This window comes from Lipotes vexillifer, unplaced genomic scaffold (assembly GCF_000442215.2).
Source record: "Lipotes vexillifer unplaced genomic scaffold, Lipotes_vexillifer_v1.1 scaffold1088, whole genome shotgun sequence".
Taxonomy (NCBI): Eukaryota; Metazoa; Chordata; class Mammalia; order Artiodactyla; family Lipotidae; genus Lipotes; species Lipotes vexillifer.
In genome coordinates, this window is record NW_006779738.1 from 377353 (window position 1) to 394564 (window position 17212).

General features: G+C 35.0%; 1 protein-coding gene across 1 annotated transcript in view; it reads right to left on the minus strand.

Annotated features, from left to right (window-relative positions):
• The window catches only part of RYR2 (ryanodine receptor 2), a 523123-nt gene that overhangs the window by 355491 nt on the left and 150420 nt on the right, over positions 1-17212 (minus strand). Inside the window, exons 13-15 of the mRNA XM_007452954.1 lie at positions 14848-15012; positions 9707-9828; positions 367-550 (exon numbers count right to left, since the gene is read on the minus strand). Coding sequence (XP_007453016.1) covers positions 367-550; positions 9707-9828; positions 14848-15012 — 471 coding nt within the window. The remainder of the gene's footprint in view (positions 1-366; positions 551-9706; positions 9829-14847; positions 15013-17212) is intronic.

Genomic DNA, 17212 nt, shown 5'->3' on the forward strand with positions numbered 1-17212 from the left:
TGCTGAACACTTCGAAAAGCCTGTATCCATTTAGACGCTTTTGAGAGTCTGTTTTAATATAACGAGCATAAAGCAAACTACTGTGCAACAATGATCAGAGTGGAAGCTGAGCAGAGAGTAAAATAAAACGTCTTTTGCCAGAGAAGCGAAGAGTATCATCTTTTAAAATTAATACTTACTGAGAGAGAAATAAAAACCGTTGCAGGATTCCCCCAAGGCCTGGTTCCCTCGTTCCCTTGTAGAGTAGTACACCTGCTCATGTATATCTCAAAATGCAGATGTCAAATAGATAGAGAATCTTCCCCACCAAGAAGTTGTTTCCCCAAGACAACGACAGAAAAGAAACGATCACTGGTAGAAACTCACCTCTTCCTGAAAGAGATTCTGCCGATTTTTTAGAGCTCGTAATCTGTTCTGCTTATCTTCATGCTCTAAGTGCTCATCTGGTGGGTGGAAGTAGCCAATCAGGTCCTGCAGACTTAGACTTACAGACTCTATAGGTAAGTCTACAGTGGAAGCCTTCGCTTTTTTGCTGAGAGCATCAAGGCCCCTAAAATAAATAACAAATGTTTCTCCACATCAGTGATTCACAATTTTGTTTTATTCTTTTTTAGTCTATAGATGACTGAAAGCTTTACTCTCTCTCCCTATATGCCCGAAAAAGGAACATATAAGAAAGGCCCTAATTTTCCTCAAACAAAAACAATGACTATATTCAAATGAGAAATGTTATATTCAGTCAAGTATATATAATGCTATATTTAAAACACCAGTATCAAGAGAAACTCATCTAGAAGAAAATCTAAAGCATCTGGAGAACCAATGCCTACAAAACCAATGGTCTAAATATTTAGAAACCAACTGATTTTCATTTTAAAACACAATATACTTCACTGTTTGAGATGCAATTTCCCAGGCTCATAATTCTGACATTTACTTGTTCTGTTTTGTTTTTGGCATAAACACCGTTAACTGCTATGTATCACTGACACTCACTGCCATCCTGCCTAATTCCTGCCAATTTAAAGATATATCGCAATGATAATAATTTAGAAAATTCACTTATTAATCAGAAAACAATATATTAACATGCTTTTCCATTGTCTGAAAGAGATGTATTTAAGAAGCAGATTAAGAAACAGCATCGAGTTGCATTTTCTAACTTTTAAAGAAAAGCATATGACTGGCATGTAAATGTGTTAATTTGTTGGTCTTCTGAGACTCTGAATTTTAAAACTCATAGCTTTGTATGTATCTGGAAAGAAACACTTTAAAACATGTTTGTAAATCAAAATTATTCCAAAATAAAAAGCTCAGTAAAAAAAATACGCAACAGATACCATAAAAGAATGGGAAAATGCCTATACTATAGTTGATATAGTAACATTCATATTAGCCATGACAAAATCTGATGCACAAAATATTATACTTCCTTTTCTGCCCTCTGCGTTGGCAAAATTATATGGTAATATTTTATTCCAAGGAAATATTTCTTTCTAGTTATCTGCATTACAATTTTTATTTTAAAAAAGAATAAAAACCTTATAAGTGGAAAATTAGCTTGTCTTTGAACTTTATGATGCTATTATTTAAGATATATCATCATTTACATAAATATTACTAATAATTTTGGACTATTATACTTCAACTTTATAAACAGTTCAAATAGTAAAACCGCATGACTATCTTAAAGTTTCTACCTGAAATTCCAAATCAAGTACATCAATGAAATTCATCTATTACCTTGTCTTGCCATCTCTACAAGGCCTTCTATGCCCAAAAAGCAACAGCAATGACTTGTCAGAAGAAAATTATTTCTCCCTTTCTAAAATGAATACTCATATGCAATGTAACATTGCTGTTCTAAACATTTTAACCCGTTAATTCTAGTTGAATGATAAATATAACAAAGTCAAATTCAAATCCCATCATGCAAAAGTAAATAAAATTCAAAAGTAATTCAAATATAATATCTACATTTTCAAACCTAAAGAGAAATAATAGCAAATGTCAGTTTTTAGGTTATTAGGTTGAATATATCTGCTATCAGAAATGTAACCATTCAACTGCTTTCCAGGAGAAGTCTCTTGTCAGACAAATGCTACCCAAGACTCTTAAAACTGTTAATGATATTGCAGCCATATCTTTTTCAATCTGTCTCCCAGCATAATGGAAATTTAAAAAAATAAACAAATGGGATCTAATTAAACTCAAAACCTTTTGCACAGCTAAGGAAATCATAAACAAAATGAAAAGACAACCCACAGATTGGGAGAAAATATTTGTAAATGATATGACCGACAAGGGATTAGTCTCCAAAATTTACCAACAGCTCATGAGACTTACTATCATCAAAACAAACAACCTAATCAAAAAATGGGCAGAAGACCTACATAGATATTTCTCCAAAGAAGACATACAGATGGCCAAGAGGCATACTGAAAAGATGTTCAATATTGCTAATTATTAGAGAAATGCAAGTCAAAACTACAATGAGATATCACCTCACACCAGCCAAAATGGCTATCATCAAAAAATCCACACACAATGAATGCTGGAGAGGGTGTGGAGAGAAGGGCACCCTCCTACACTGTTGGTGGGAATGTAAATTGGTACAGCCACCATGGAGAACAGTATGGAGGTTCCTTAAAAATCTAAAAGTAGAGCTACCATACGACCCTGCAATCCCACTCCTGGGCATATATCTAGAGAAAAACATGGTCCGAAAGGATACATGCACCCCAGTGTTAATTGCAGCACTGTTTACAATAGCCAAGACATGGAAGCAACCTAAATGTCCATCGAAAGAGGAATGGATAAAGAAGATGTGGTACATATATGCAATGGAACATTACTCAGCCATTAAAAAGAATGAAATAATGCCATTTACAGCAACATGGATAGACCTAGAGATTGTCATACTGAGTGAAATAAGACAGAGAAAGAGAAATATCATATGATATCCCTTATATGTGGAATCTAAAAAAGAAATGATACAGATGAACTTATTTACAAAACAGAAGCAGATTCACAGACTTAGAGAACGAACTTATGGTTACCAGAGGGGAAGGGATAGTTAGGGAGTTTGGGATTGACATGTACACACTGCTATAGTTAAAATGGATAACCAACAAGGACCTACTGTACAGCACAGGGAACTCTGCTCAATGTTATGTGGCAGCCTGGATGGGAGGGGAGATTGTGGGAGAATGGATACATGTATATGTGTGGTTGGGTCACTTGGCTGTGCACCTGAAACTATCACAACATTGTTAATTGGCTATACTCCAATATAAAATAAAAAGTTTTAAAAAATGTTAATGATTCTAAGTTTTAGGACTCTCCAATAAAGAGACATTTTTCATCTTAATTTATCAAGGACAAAAAAAATGAAAAAAAAATAATTAGGGGAAATCAAAGGTGGTAGAAGCATGCTATGTCACAACAAAAATTAAAGCCATGAATTCCAGCTCTACATTTTATAATCTGAAGATTAAATCACATTACAAACATACATTCCTCCCTTATCCCATTTACTTCAAGAATACATTTATTCACTAATGTGTATAAAATGGATAACTAATAAGAACTTGCTGTATAAAAAATAAATTAAAAAATTAAAAAAAATTTTTAAAGAATACATTTATTAATATACCTGGAGGAAAAAAAGCTAGACCTTTTTTTTTTTTAACAGTGCAGAAAAATAGAACCCTTTCCCCTATACATGAAAACAAATGCAAACACACACACACCCTCACACACACCCCACCACCACCACTACCCTAACCTTGGGGAGAGAGACAAGAAGGGTCACAGAAAATAAACTGCATAAGAAAAATACAAATGAACAAAAACAAAATAGATCTCAACTTCCAATCTAAGTAAAAAAGAAAGGTCTGAGTTTACATTTTTTAAATGAGTCTCTTAATAGTATATAAATCTACATTAATAAAATGAATACTTAAAAAATTTTACTTTGAAAAATATATGGATATTGTAAAATATTATAAAGATATTGAGGTTTTAAATACTTTTAGTGCTTTTATGAAAGTGATAGAAGGATCAAACTATGTTACTTAAAATAACATACACTTTACAATGTTCTGTAATTATGTAAAACTTTTCAAAGTTTCTAAGCTATATTAAAGAAGCTATATTAAATTTCATTAAGCTATATTAAAGCTATATAAATTCAGGAATTCAAATAATTCAGTAATATTAACAAGCACATAAGTAAAATCCATATATATAGAAATATATATAAAAATGATGAATTAAATAATATAACCAGCGGGTGAGTATTCTAGAAAGAAAAGAAGAGAAAAAAATAAAGCTAAATTAAAATTTAATTTTTGAAAAACTAATACATAATTAAGGTCAGTTAAGTGTACAAAAGAGAAACAGACTCATTATCTTCATCCATAGCATCTGTTACATGATCCCAGGAAAGAGACACACTTTTAAAAGGAGATGCTGGAAAACCAGGAAAAGATGGTAGTTTGATGATGGGCTTGTGATTAGAAATCTGAAGGAGAAAAAAAATACCAATATAGAACTAGCAAAGATTAGACTACATTTGCCAGGGGAAACATGGAATCGCATCTCAAAATACGAATTTCATGTGTCAACTACATCTGAGTTGCTTTCAGCCAAGATAAAGTGAAACAACCCTCCTCCCCCTCCAAAACAACACAAGACAAAATATTTGGAGAAGAACACATTTCAAGACACTGGACATCAAGAAATAAAGGACAGATATGATAACAACCAAGGTGAGTCCTACAATGGCTCCACTTTGCTTTAGGAGAATTTCCAGGCTATGATACAGGTATGGGAACCCAGGCGAGGCAAAGAAGACTCTCTGAGTTGAGGAGACATTGCTGAGAGTCTGGGAGACCAAGGTTGCTAGAGTTTGCAGGACACAGTACCAGAGAGGAGACCGCTACACAGGAGTGGACTCTAGAGAAATACAGAGGGTCCCCCTCAAATATTCAGCAGAGGGTTGATCAACACATACACGTGAGAAAACTACCCAGGGCAGGGAACAAAGCCTTCTGAAATAATTAGAGAAAAGAGTAACCGATACTCACACGGGATGTGAAATGGTGCCTCTTCGCATCAGTCAGATTGGGAACCCTCGTAATTCATGGGGCATCAGGTTGAGTATACAGATGGTCTTGCCTCAAGAGTGGGGAATAATGAGCCCTAGATTTAACACGGATCTGCACCCACCCCAAAAATCCTAAAAGCAAATTCCAGAAGAATCAAACTTAACCAAGTAACTTAACTGCCTCCCAGAAAAACTCAAAAATATTAACAGGAAGACAAAAATATCCAGTACCCAACAAATTTACAATGTCTGACAACTAAACAAAAATGACCACATAGGTAAAGAAGAATAAAATATAATCATCAATAAGAAGAAAAATCAATGAACCAAAAGAAAAAAAAAAGTCAGCCTAGAATGTTATATCCAGAAAAAAGTCACTTAAAATGAAGGTAAAATAGGACATTTTCAGACATACAGTAGCCAAAGTTTCCATCTCCAGGAGACCTGCACCATAAGAAATGTTAAAAGAAGCACTTTGGGAATAAACTACCCATTGGAAATGCAAATCCTCAAAAAAATAATAAAGATTAAAACACCTGAAAGGGTAAATATATGCACAAAATATTAGGTGCATTTGTTATTATTTAAATCTCTTTGAAATCTAATTGACCTTAAATAAAAATGATAAAAATGTAGTGTGGGGTTTATAACACCTATAAAAGCAAAACGTATGACAAAAACATCACAAAGACCGGGAGAGAAGTATACTATTGAAATGTTCTTATATTACTCACAAAGGTAAAATGACCTGAAAGTAGGCTGTGATAAGTTAAAGCTGTATGCTAAACATCTTAAGCAACCACTAAAATAACCAAAAGAGGAATTATAACTAATAAGCCAACAAAAAAAGGAGATAAGATGGAATTGCAGAAAATTCTCAACCTAAAAGAAGGTAGAAAAAGAAGGAAAAGGGACAAAGACGAGAAGGGACAAACAGTAAACAAATAATAAGATGGCAGGCAAACTTATATATCAATAATCGTATGAATATAAATGGACTAAACTTCACAATTAAAAGGCGGTGATTGCCAAATTGGATAAAAAATCAAAACCCAAGTACATACTGCCTAAAAGAAATGCACTTTGACTCTAAAGACAATAGTAAGTAAAAAGTAAAAGATTTTTTAAAAAATATACAATGCTAGCACCAAGGAAAACAAGAGAGCAGAAATGCTATATTAACATCATACAAAGTTAATGTCATAGCAAATATCACTAGGGATTTTAAAAAGATGATTTCATAATAAAGGGGTCAGTTTATTATATCCTAAATTTTTTGATGAAGCTAATAACAGAGCTTCAAAATACATAAAGAAAAAAATGACAACTGCCAAGGAGAAACAGAAAAATCCAATTATAGTCAGATTTCAATACCCTTCTCTCAATAATGAATAGAACATACAGACTGAAAATCAGTAAGGAAGCAGAAGATCTAAACAACACTATCACCCAACTAGATCAAACTGACATTCTTTAGCACTCCACCCAATTAAAGGAGAAAGGGCACATGGAACATTTATTTTCCAGTGCACACAGAACATTTACCAAGGCAGAACATATTCTGGTAGAGCAACTAACAGAAAACATTATGAAAATGTCTGAGAGGATTTGTAATTGAGTTGATTAGTATGACCTTGGCTATGAAGGTAACAGAAAAGGGACCAGTGCTTAGACTGAGTTATAACACTGTTCCTGGTTCAGCGACAGAGTAAGGGCTGTAATTTGTTCAGGCTGCCTCTGAGTAGCCATGCCTGTCTCTCCATGCAACCTACATACATCCTCCTGTGCACCTTAAACCATCTCTAGATTACTTATAGGACACAATACAATGTAAATACTATGTAAATAGTGGTAAATACAATGGAAATGCTATGTATATAAACAGTTCCCAGCATGCAGCAAATTCAGGTTTTGCTTTTTGGATCTTCCTGGGCCATAAAACATGTCTCAGTAAATTTAAAAGCATTCAGTTTTACAAAGTATATTCTCTGACCATCGTGATATTAAATTAGAAATCAGTAACAGAAAGATCTTTGGAAAAACCCAAACACTGGGAAACTGAACAACCTATTGGTCAAAGAAGCAATTAAAAGGGAAACTGGGGCTTCCCTGGTGGCACAGTGGTTGAGAGTCCGCCTTCCAATGCAGGGGACACGGGTTCGTGCCCCGGTCCGGGAAGATCCCACATGCCGCGGAGCGGCTGGGCCCGTGAGCCATGGCCGCTGAGCCTGCACATCCGGAGCCTGTGCTCTGCAACGGGAGAGGCCACAACAGTGAGAGGCCCGCATACCACAAAAAAAAAAAAGGGAAACTGAAACACAGCACAACAAAGAGTGAGAGATGCCACTAAGGACAGATATTTTAGCACTAAATGACATAAGAAAGGTCTCAAATCAATGATGTCAGCCTTCATCCTCTGAAACCAAAAAAAAAAGAAGAGCAAATTTAAACCCAAGGCAAACAGAAAAACTGATTAAAGATCAGAATGGGAATCAGATTATCTTTTTAAATGATCATCCCTCCCTCAGTATCTACTGGGGGTTGGTTTCAGGACCCTTCTCAGATATCAAAATCTGTGGATGCTCGAGTCCCTTATATAAAATGGACATATAACCTACGCATACTCTCCTGTATACTTTATACCATCTCTAGCTAACCTACGTAATACAATGTAAATGCTATGTAAATAGCTGTCATCATGCTTCAAATTCAAGTTCTGCTTTGGAAACATTCTGGAATTTCTTTCCTAATATTTTTGATCCATGGTTGGTTGAATACACAGATGCAAAATCCTTGGATACAGAGACCTATAACTATAGTTAAATACAGGTTATATAACTAACCTGTTTTATCAAGGTAAGTATAATAAATGAATTTCATTCAAATAAACCCAAACAAAAACTGAATTTCAATATGAAGCAGCAAATATGTAATTTAGTAAAAGTACTTTTGCCACAGAATCCAAATTTCCCATGTTTGGTTCTCTATCTAATCAATCAAGCAAGTGTTAGATTCTAAAATTAAGCTTCCAAATCACAGACACTACTTTTTTAAAAAAGATATGATTGGTCTTGAGCAAAGAACAAATGTGCAAAAGCAAATCACATCCATGATGAATTATCGTTATCTTGATCAACATACAAAATGCCATTTAAGACATACCATCACTACATTAAGTCTAAACACAGATATAGTATCTTTCTGACAAAATATATTTTAAAACAAATAATCGGTTTTTTCTCTAGTATTAATTTAGCTCTTGCTTGCCAAATGGGATCTCCATAGTGCCTCTGAAAATACCACACAAGTCACAATGTAATAAAAATTTGTCTTTTTCTAGTTGAAGAAGTCAGTACTGATGTATATAATTACATAGAGAACAGACTATTTTAAAGATTTATGATTATTTTCCTCAATCCTTATAGAACCGATTAGGCTGTAGTCAAAAAGAACCATGGAAAGAACAAGATGGAAAAAAATCTAGGTTGAACTGATCCTAAAATAAGTTATAATTTCAAAGTCAAAAACTTATTTATTACAAGAAATAAGTACCATAAAAAATGATAAGAATCTGATGCCTACCCCATCTCTAAGCCTTACTCCATCTAAAAAGGGTTAGGGTTTAGATGAGGCAGAGAGGTGAGATGAATACTAAGGATATGATGAAGCCGAATGCTGTGCACATTCTTTGATTTCATGAAAGTATGCACACACACACAGTGGGATGGTTTATAAAAGAAGCAGAGAATAATTAAGTGAATATTTATATAATCTGGGGTGGCAAAGGTCTTTCTATATATGCTGATTTATACAGTAAACTATGATGCAAAAACACTTTAAAATCTTTCCAAACCAGTAAGTTGGGAAAATATTTGCAATTTATATATGATTATAGGAAATTAGTATCGCTAACAGAACAAAAGCTCATAACAGCCTAATAGAAATATTATCAAATAATAGGGTAAATCACAAAGAAAAAAATAAAAAAAATTGGTCAACACCCATTTTTCACAATTCTCACATAAAAGCAAATTTTTAAAATAATTATAAGTAAATAGGTACCTACTATAAATAAGTACATATACACATATATATCACTTTTTCCCATCAAATTGGTAAGCTTAAAGAGATACATCATATCCATCACCAACCAGAGTATATATTGGTATAATGTTCCCAGAGAACACACTGGACACAAGTTTGATTTAGTTTTGTAGATATGCAATTGTTTCCATTATTAGGGTGGGAAAGGTTACTTATTGCAAGAATCATTTTTTGAGTTCAAAACTCAAAGTATGTAGGCTGTACTACCTCCAGTGTGAAAGGGCTAGCAGAGGGATATGTTATAGAATAATTCTGACATACACCTATCAATTATAAGTTACACATATAATTTTTAAAACCAGTCTTTTTAAAAAAATTCATTTCAAAGAAAGACATAAAATCATCTAACTAGCATTTTCTAATGGGTTCTGCAGAACTGCCAAATTGTACAAGAATTACCACCATAGTATATTTTAGAATTGTTTACTTGTAAATCTGATAAGAAAATTAAAATAAAATATTAAACAACCACCACAACAAAGGACAATGTACCTAATAAATCTATTGAAAAGGAAGACTGTGCTCCGGATGACACGCGCTGTCCGTGATTCTTCATGCTGAGATCTGGATAAATTTAGGCCATCATCCATGTGACCTTCATGATGCATAATAGCCTGCAAGAAAGCAGAAATAACACCAGTACTGCCAATATCTCTTTTTCAAATGGGTGTTAAGAAGTAGGCAACTCAAAAAGGTGAGCCATGACAGTAAACAGAGTCAAAAGACAGGTGAAGGGAACTGTAAGCTGTCAGGTTCAGGTAAAATAATATGCACAGGTCCCTGTACAAATCAGTCATTCAATATATTTATTCAGCTATTGTTTTAAAGATGAATCAGCTGTTGTTTTAAAGAACCAACCAATAAATATATTGATTTGAAAAACAATCACTAGAATGTTTTCACATATCTATGTTCAATGATTCATCCACAGTCTAAGCAAACTCTGAACAAAGAAGCAAAGGAAAACATTACATGGGATCCCAGTTATTCGGTAGTTCTGAACACAGCTGGGTTCATTAATAAGTACTGAGCAATGCTTCTAAGGCACCTCAGTTCTTTAAAAAAAAAATGTGTTTTTATTTTATTAGTTCTTTTGTTAGCTTTATGTTTTTGAACATTCCTGTTGAAAGAACAACAGGAAGAGATAAGTGCAAAATATTAAGTGAACAGCTGAGCCAATTTCACAAAGTGAACAAACCACGTAACTAACACCCAGATCAAGAAAGAGAACAATATGGTGCCTTAAAACCTGCCCTGGAGCTCCCTTCCTGCCCCATCCACCACAATGTTCCCCATCTTCATGACTTTCAACAGCAAAGGTCACTATCTGTAAATGAACCATTTGTGCCTAACTTCCTTCACTCAACACTAACAGCAAGATGTTTCTAGAACATTTAATTAGGTATACTGAACTAAAATTAGCAGCCAGAACTAAAATCATAAACTACCTAGAAAGCAATGTAAAGAGGAACTCCTAATACCAAAATCAATGAGACAGATACATCTGTATTCAAGGTCAATTTTGTAGCCTTAAATGCCTTCATTGACAAAGAAAAAAATGACTAAAGTAAAGGAACGTATTACTCACTTTAAGACTCTAAAAAAGAAAAACAAATTGAATAGAAAAGGGGAATTAATGAAGATAAAAAGAGAATTTAATGAACTAGAAATCAAATAAAACACGAGAAAAGGATGAATAAACACGAAATGTTTATTTTTTGAGAAGATAAATAAAACAGTTAAACCTCTCACAAACCAGGCTAAGGATAAAATGGAAAGAAAGAAAAAAGCACAGAGAAAAGAATATAAGATACAAAAGACATTAAAATTATAAAATGATAATAAGACAATGCTATATGGAACTTAATGGCCAAAAAAAAATTTGTTCTTAATTTAAGAACAAAACTGACTACTCCAAAGGACAAGGATGGCTTCCCAGCAAGTTAAAAATCATCAAAAGGAATCCACCCAACGAAGCAGAAAATTTGAGGATACCAATTTATTAAACAGAGATTGGAAAGGAAATTTAAGACCCAATTTTTAAAAGATTATAGGACTAGACAGTTTTACAAGTGAGTTCTAATGAACCTTCAAAGAAATGATACTCTTAATGGTAGACTAGTCAGTGAACTATGACAGCTGCCTATTTTTATATAGCCTGTGAGCTATGAATGGTCTACAATTTTAATGACTGAAAAAAGATCAAGAAAAGAATATTTCATGAAACCTGAAAATTGTATGAAATTCAAATTTCAGTACCCATAAACAAAGAAAACTTAATAGATAAATTTCATATATAAAGTGAATATATATGATAATTCTAGATAAATTCTAAATAAAACATAAATAGAATAAGATTTCAAAAGAATAATAAACTAGGTCAAACTGGGTTTAGTTTATGAATGTAAGGTTTCTTAAATACCACGATGTCTATTAACCTATTTATCAACAAAGTAAAAGACACTAAAACATGATCTTTTTGTCTCTTTAGCTGATAAAATTTAGCAATCATTGCTAATTTTTTAAAAAGTCAGATAAAATAGAAATAGCAGGATATTATTTAAATATATAAACTATTTCAATTGTCCACAGGATGCAAGAAGGCATAACTTCTGTGAAAATTCGCAATAAGAAGTCATACTGGGATGAACAACCAGAATAGATGAAAAGACAGCAAGCTGAGATAAAAAGTGACCTGGGTGAGATAACGAAAAAGACAAGAAAACTAAAATTTCAAAGGCATGGATAGACATTAAGGAACAGAACTGCATCAAAGAAAACAAAGTGAGTGATTTGGGGGGACACATTTGAGAAGCAAAATGCAGAGACTGGGTAAGAACGATAGGAACGCCAAAGGGGAAGACAGCTGACCTGGAGGAGAGAAACTAGCTGTGCTCCTGAGAAAGAAATCACAACTGTAAGAAAAGGAGGCCAAAGATACGCTGCACAATTCTCCTCTCAGTTTTAAAAGACCTACGTGTGCTGATTAAAAATCCTTGGGGACACAGACATAGAGAACAGACTTGTGGTTGCCAAGGGGGAGAGGGGGTGGGGAAGGGACTGATTGGGAGTTTGGGGTTAGCAGATGCAAACTACTATACAGAGAAGGGATAAACAACAAGGTCCTACTGTATAGCACAGGGAACTATATTCAATAACCTTAATGAAAAATGTATGTATATGTATAACTGAATCACTTTGCTGTACACCAGAAACAAACACAAAATTGTAAATCGACTATACTTCAATAAAATAAATTTTAGAAAATCCTTGGTGACAGATGCATTTCATAATTCAGAGTTTTCAGGGTTTTTTTGTTTGTTTTTTGCGGTACGCGGGCCTCTCACTGTCGTGACCTCTCCCGTTGCGGAGCACAGGCTCCAGACGCGCATGCTCAGTGGCCATGGCTCACAGGCCCGGCCGCTCCGCGGCATGTGGGATCTTCCCAGACCGGGGCACAAACCCGCGTCCCCTGCATCGGCAGGCGGACTCTCAACCACTGCGCCACCAGGGAAGCCCCCTCAGGGTTTTTTTTTAAATGTAATACAATGTATAAACTGTACATGTGGAACACCCAGTACGGCAGGTGCATCACTGCATAATCAATGAATTTATATTTCTGCAGCAAAACATGAATATCCACACTAAGTGGGATACATAAAACCTATGAAAAGTGATTCAGACATTTTTTTAGTTAACCAAGGTTTTATTCATATGAAACAACAACAGAAAGTCAGTTTCAAATATGTAAAGATTTGGCGAATATACCACCAACATGCTTTTCTCGAAAAATAAAATGATTTGAAGATACTAGCTAACTGGGAAGTGTATAAAAATTAGGAGATCTAGACTGAGAAGTCCTCACCTGTCATGACCACACTGAGGTCTCTCAATAAAGATTTAATGTTAATAGATGGTTCTAGAAGTAGTAATACATTTACAGTAGAGATCGCATTAGATTATCTCTTCTATGGCCTATAAAGTCTGTTTCACATGTTACTTTACTAATGTAAATAAGACTGGTTAGCTTCTCAACACCCCTGTCAAATTCTTCTATAAAGCAAGCTCTTTGTTAGCCTATGATGTAGAATGTAAGTCCCACTCTGACTTTAATCCATGGTTAAGGAATAAGAGAGTGGACTAATAATAATGACAACAGGGTGAGTGATAAATGAAATGAGTGGAGATCATTGAAAATGTTGAAGGTGACTGATGGATGGATACACAGGATCCACTGTACCCTTTTGTTCTCTTTGCATATATTTGAATTTCCATGATAAAAAGTTAAAAACAGCGAAGCTCAGTCATGGGACAGAATGAACGCTATACAAGTACTGAATACAAACACATTTAAATTTATGTGCCTAGATCAAAGACCCCAAAGACAAGCAATCATATAACAACGATTATACGGGTCTGCAGGAGAGTTGTCACAGGCTCTCCAGCCGAAGCTCTGAGGAAGGTGGTACAGGGATGCACTTAAGCCCAACTCCATCAAAGCAGGATTAGCTTCCCACTCCACTAATATCAGCACTGGTCACTCTAAAAAGATAGCAATAACCTTGAACAATCCGTACTGGAATGTGTATATGTTACGATTAGGAAATCTACTGAAAATAAAAATGTCTTCCCCACTACCTCCCTTCCAAGGTCTATTATAGAAACAATAGTATCCCATTATCTGATTCTGTGTACTGTTACATGGCGGTGTAAAAACATGAAATGTGAACAATCTAGTATCAGTGCTATGTACTTGCCATAAAGAAAGCTCACAAATTAGAGAGAGAGAGAGATGTAGCCTAGTAAATAAAATAGCACAGAGAGTGTATATAAAATTTAATAATATACAAATATTATGAGAACACAAAGGAGGGTGTACTAGATGAACTTAGATAGGAAGAACATCTAAGATCATCTTTAAACTTAACCCCTGGGGGATGGATAGAAACTGGATGGAGGAAAACAAGAAATTTAAAAGGGCATTCCAAACAGAGGAAACGGTATGTGCAAACGCACAGATGTGGAAAAGCCACGTTTCTTTGAGGCACTGGAAGGAAGGTGCTGTAAGTGGCTGGTGTGCTGGGGAACCTGAAGACACCTAGAGACTGGACAAAGAATAGGAGAATGGGGCAGAGACAGATGGGAGGCAGGTCAGGAAGGGCGTCACATACTATCAAAAGGCGTAACTGTCGTTTTGTAAGCGATGGGATGTCAGTGAAGGACTCAGAGGTGAGTGTATGAGCACGTCTGCAAGTGAGTTTGGGGAATAAAAGAAACGAAACTCACAAACACTAAACATTTCTACGCATGAGCATTTTTGAGCATTGTAAAAAAGATACTGTACACACAATCCCAGCAGCATCACAGAGGACACAGTGAATTAGGCAAACCAAGCTAGGATCCAGAAAAGAGTAGTGTATTTCTTCACTTAGTATTTAAATAAGTGATATAACATCCAGGGCTGTTCACTTACAAAAACCAGAGAGTTTATTAGGGTGGGACTGGACCTCCAGCATGTAAATTACAAACATTAGCAGGTGGCTGAAAGGGTCAGCTGCTTCTTTTTGTCGTGCATTTGTGTTTTTCGTTCATTAATAACGACTGCCATAAATACTGTTTTGAAATACTCTTACCTTACGTTGTATGGATCCCATTCTCACAGATTTCACATCCACAGACTGGTAAGTTAGCCACAAGCCCGTATTGATATGCTGTATATAGCATACTGAGTCTCCATATTTTATTTCAGAGGTTCCCATGCCATCAACTTCTTTTCTCACCCCTACATCCAATTTTTCCTAAGAGACAGAGAAAAAAAAGATAAGGTTTTAAAAATACTAGTTTATATCGAAAAAACTTTGCCTTGTTGTAAATAATGTCCTTTGAAAAATGCAACTCTCTGCCATCCTCCGAAATAATAATGGTCAAATGTTCCATGCTAGCAGTTCAACCTCTACTGGAAACTGAAGTAGGAGATTGCAGAGATAAATAACATATTCCTGAATTATTCATACTGGCAGAAAATTATTTTGGCCATAACACAAAATTTTATATTGCTTCATGGCAAACTCCAAACCAGAGATCTTAAAATCAGTAATTTAGGCTTCATATTCTTTCCAGATTATTATTTTTCTGATTGATGACTAAGAGCATATAGGATTGAGGGACAGAAAAGCCAATTTTGAGTCCAATCTCTGCCACTTATTACATCTGTGACCTTAGGATAAGTTAATTAAATGTTTTAAGCCTCCGTTTTCTCATCTGTAAATACAGCTAACAAGAGACTCTCCCCCAGAGTATCGGAAAACATGAGTTAATGAATGCAAAGTTCTCAGCACGGTGCCTGAGATAAAATAAACACTTCAATAAATTCTAATGATTTTGACCATGAAAATGGTATTGATAATGGTGATGATGATTTCCTTCTTAATAAGGATGTTAGACATAATGATGATTTCTTTCAAACTAATCAAGGCGATAATTCAGTTTCAACTACTTGCAGTTTCTAACTCGGACCACAGAGGTATTCACTCCTAAAGGGATGCCATGCTAAGCTCCCTATGCTATGAAGAAGCAGTCAGTCCTCTGAAACCAACTAAATGTTTCTTTTAAATCCTTATTTATTTTTTATAAAATTATTTATTTATTTTTGGCTGCGTTGGGTCTTCGTTGCTGTGTGTGGGCTTTCTCTAGTTGTGGAGAGCTGGGGCTACTCTTCCTTGCGGTGCACGGGCTTCTCAATGCAGTGGCTTCTCTTGTTGCAGAGCACGGGCTCTAGGCACACGAGCCTCAGCAGTTGTGGCACGTGGGCTCAGTAGTTGTGGCTCATAGGCTCTAGAGTGCAGGCTCAGTAGATGTGGCGCACGGGCTTAGCTGCTCTGTGGCTTGTGGGATCCTCGCAGACCAGGGCTCGAACCCGTGTCCCCTGCATTGGCAGGTGGATTCTTAACCACTGCGCCACCAGGGAAGCCCCTAAATCCCTATTTATTTTAATGCTTCTTCCTTCAATTTTCCCTCCATGCTTCATTCTGAACTTTAGGAACTCATTATGTCTTGAAGTTCTGTAGAGTTCTTAAAATAACAGCAAAAAACAAAAACAAAACAAAAAAAACCCTAATGTTCTTTTGGTTACAATACCTCCTTTTGTGGTTTCTTATTCTTCTTGGTCTAACTTTCCTTGTTAAATTTACTAAGTTTTGCCTATTTCTTTGGCTATTTGACTGTCGTGTGAAGTTAGTACCAGTTACACAAATGTTTTTGAAGATTAGGTTGGAATAAATTTTATGTCTGTTACACAAAAAGGAACAATTCAAGTACAACAGATTTTTTATTTCTCATGGTATTATTGCACCATACTAATAGTTAGCAACTCCAAAATGATTACGGACACTCTGCCAACAATTGAAAATTAAAATTCAAATGAGTTGCAATTCTTAATGCAAAAAGGGTCAAGGTCATATTAGAAAGTAAATGCAATTATGAGTTAAGTTGATTTAACCATTAAGCAAATAACTTGAAACACTATTCTAAGAATCTGCAATAAAACAGATACCAAACCATTCCAATTTCATTCTATCAAACCAGACAAACTACTAATCTACTTATACCAACCCTATAAATAGGAAAATTAAATTCTAGGGAAAATATATAACAAGGCAATTATCTCCTCAAAATAAAACAAGGAGCCTGTAACATTCTTTTTGTTCGTCTTTTATCCCAGGAAGTGAGTATGTAGTCTATGTATAGGCTTGTGGATTGTGCTTTGAGGAGCCTCAGTTACTAAGTGCAAAGGTATGTGCTGTGTTTGCTTTTTACTAAAGTAGTTCACATCTCTCTCTGGATTAGAAATTTTAATTGTGAAACTTCATGATGACCAGGTTTTCATAATTACTCTGATCCTCAACTCAGGGAAGAGCTGCTAAAATGACATTAGAGAAGAAAAAAAGAAGTGTGATTATTTGCTGAAGAAACACAAATAAAGGCCAGTCGTGCTCTTTC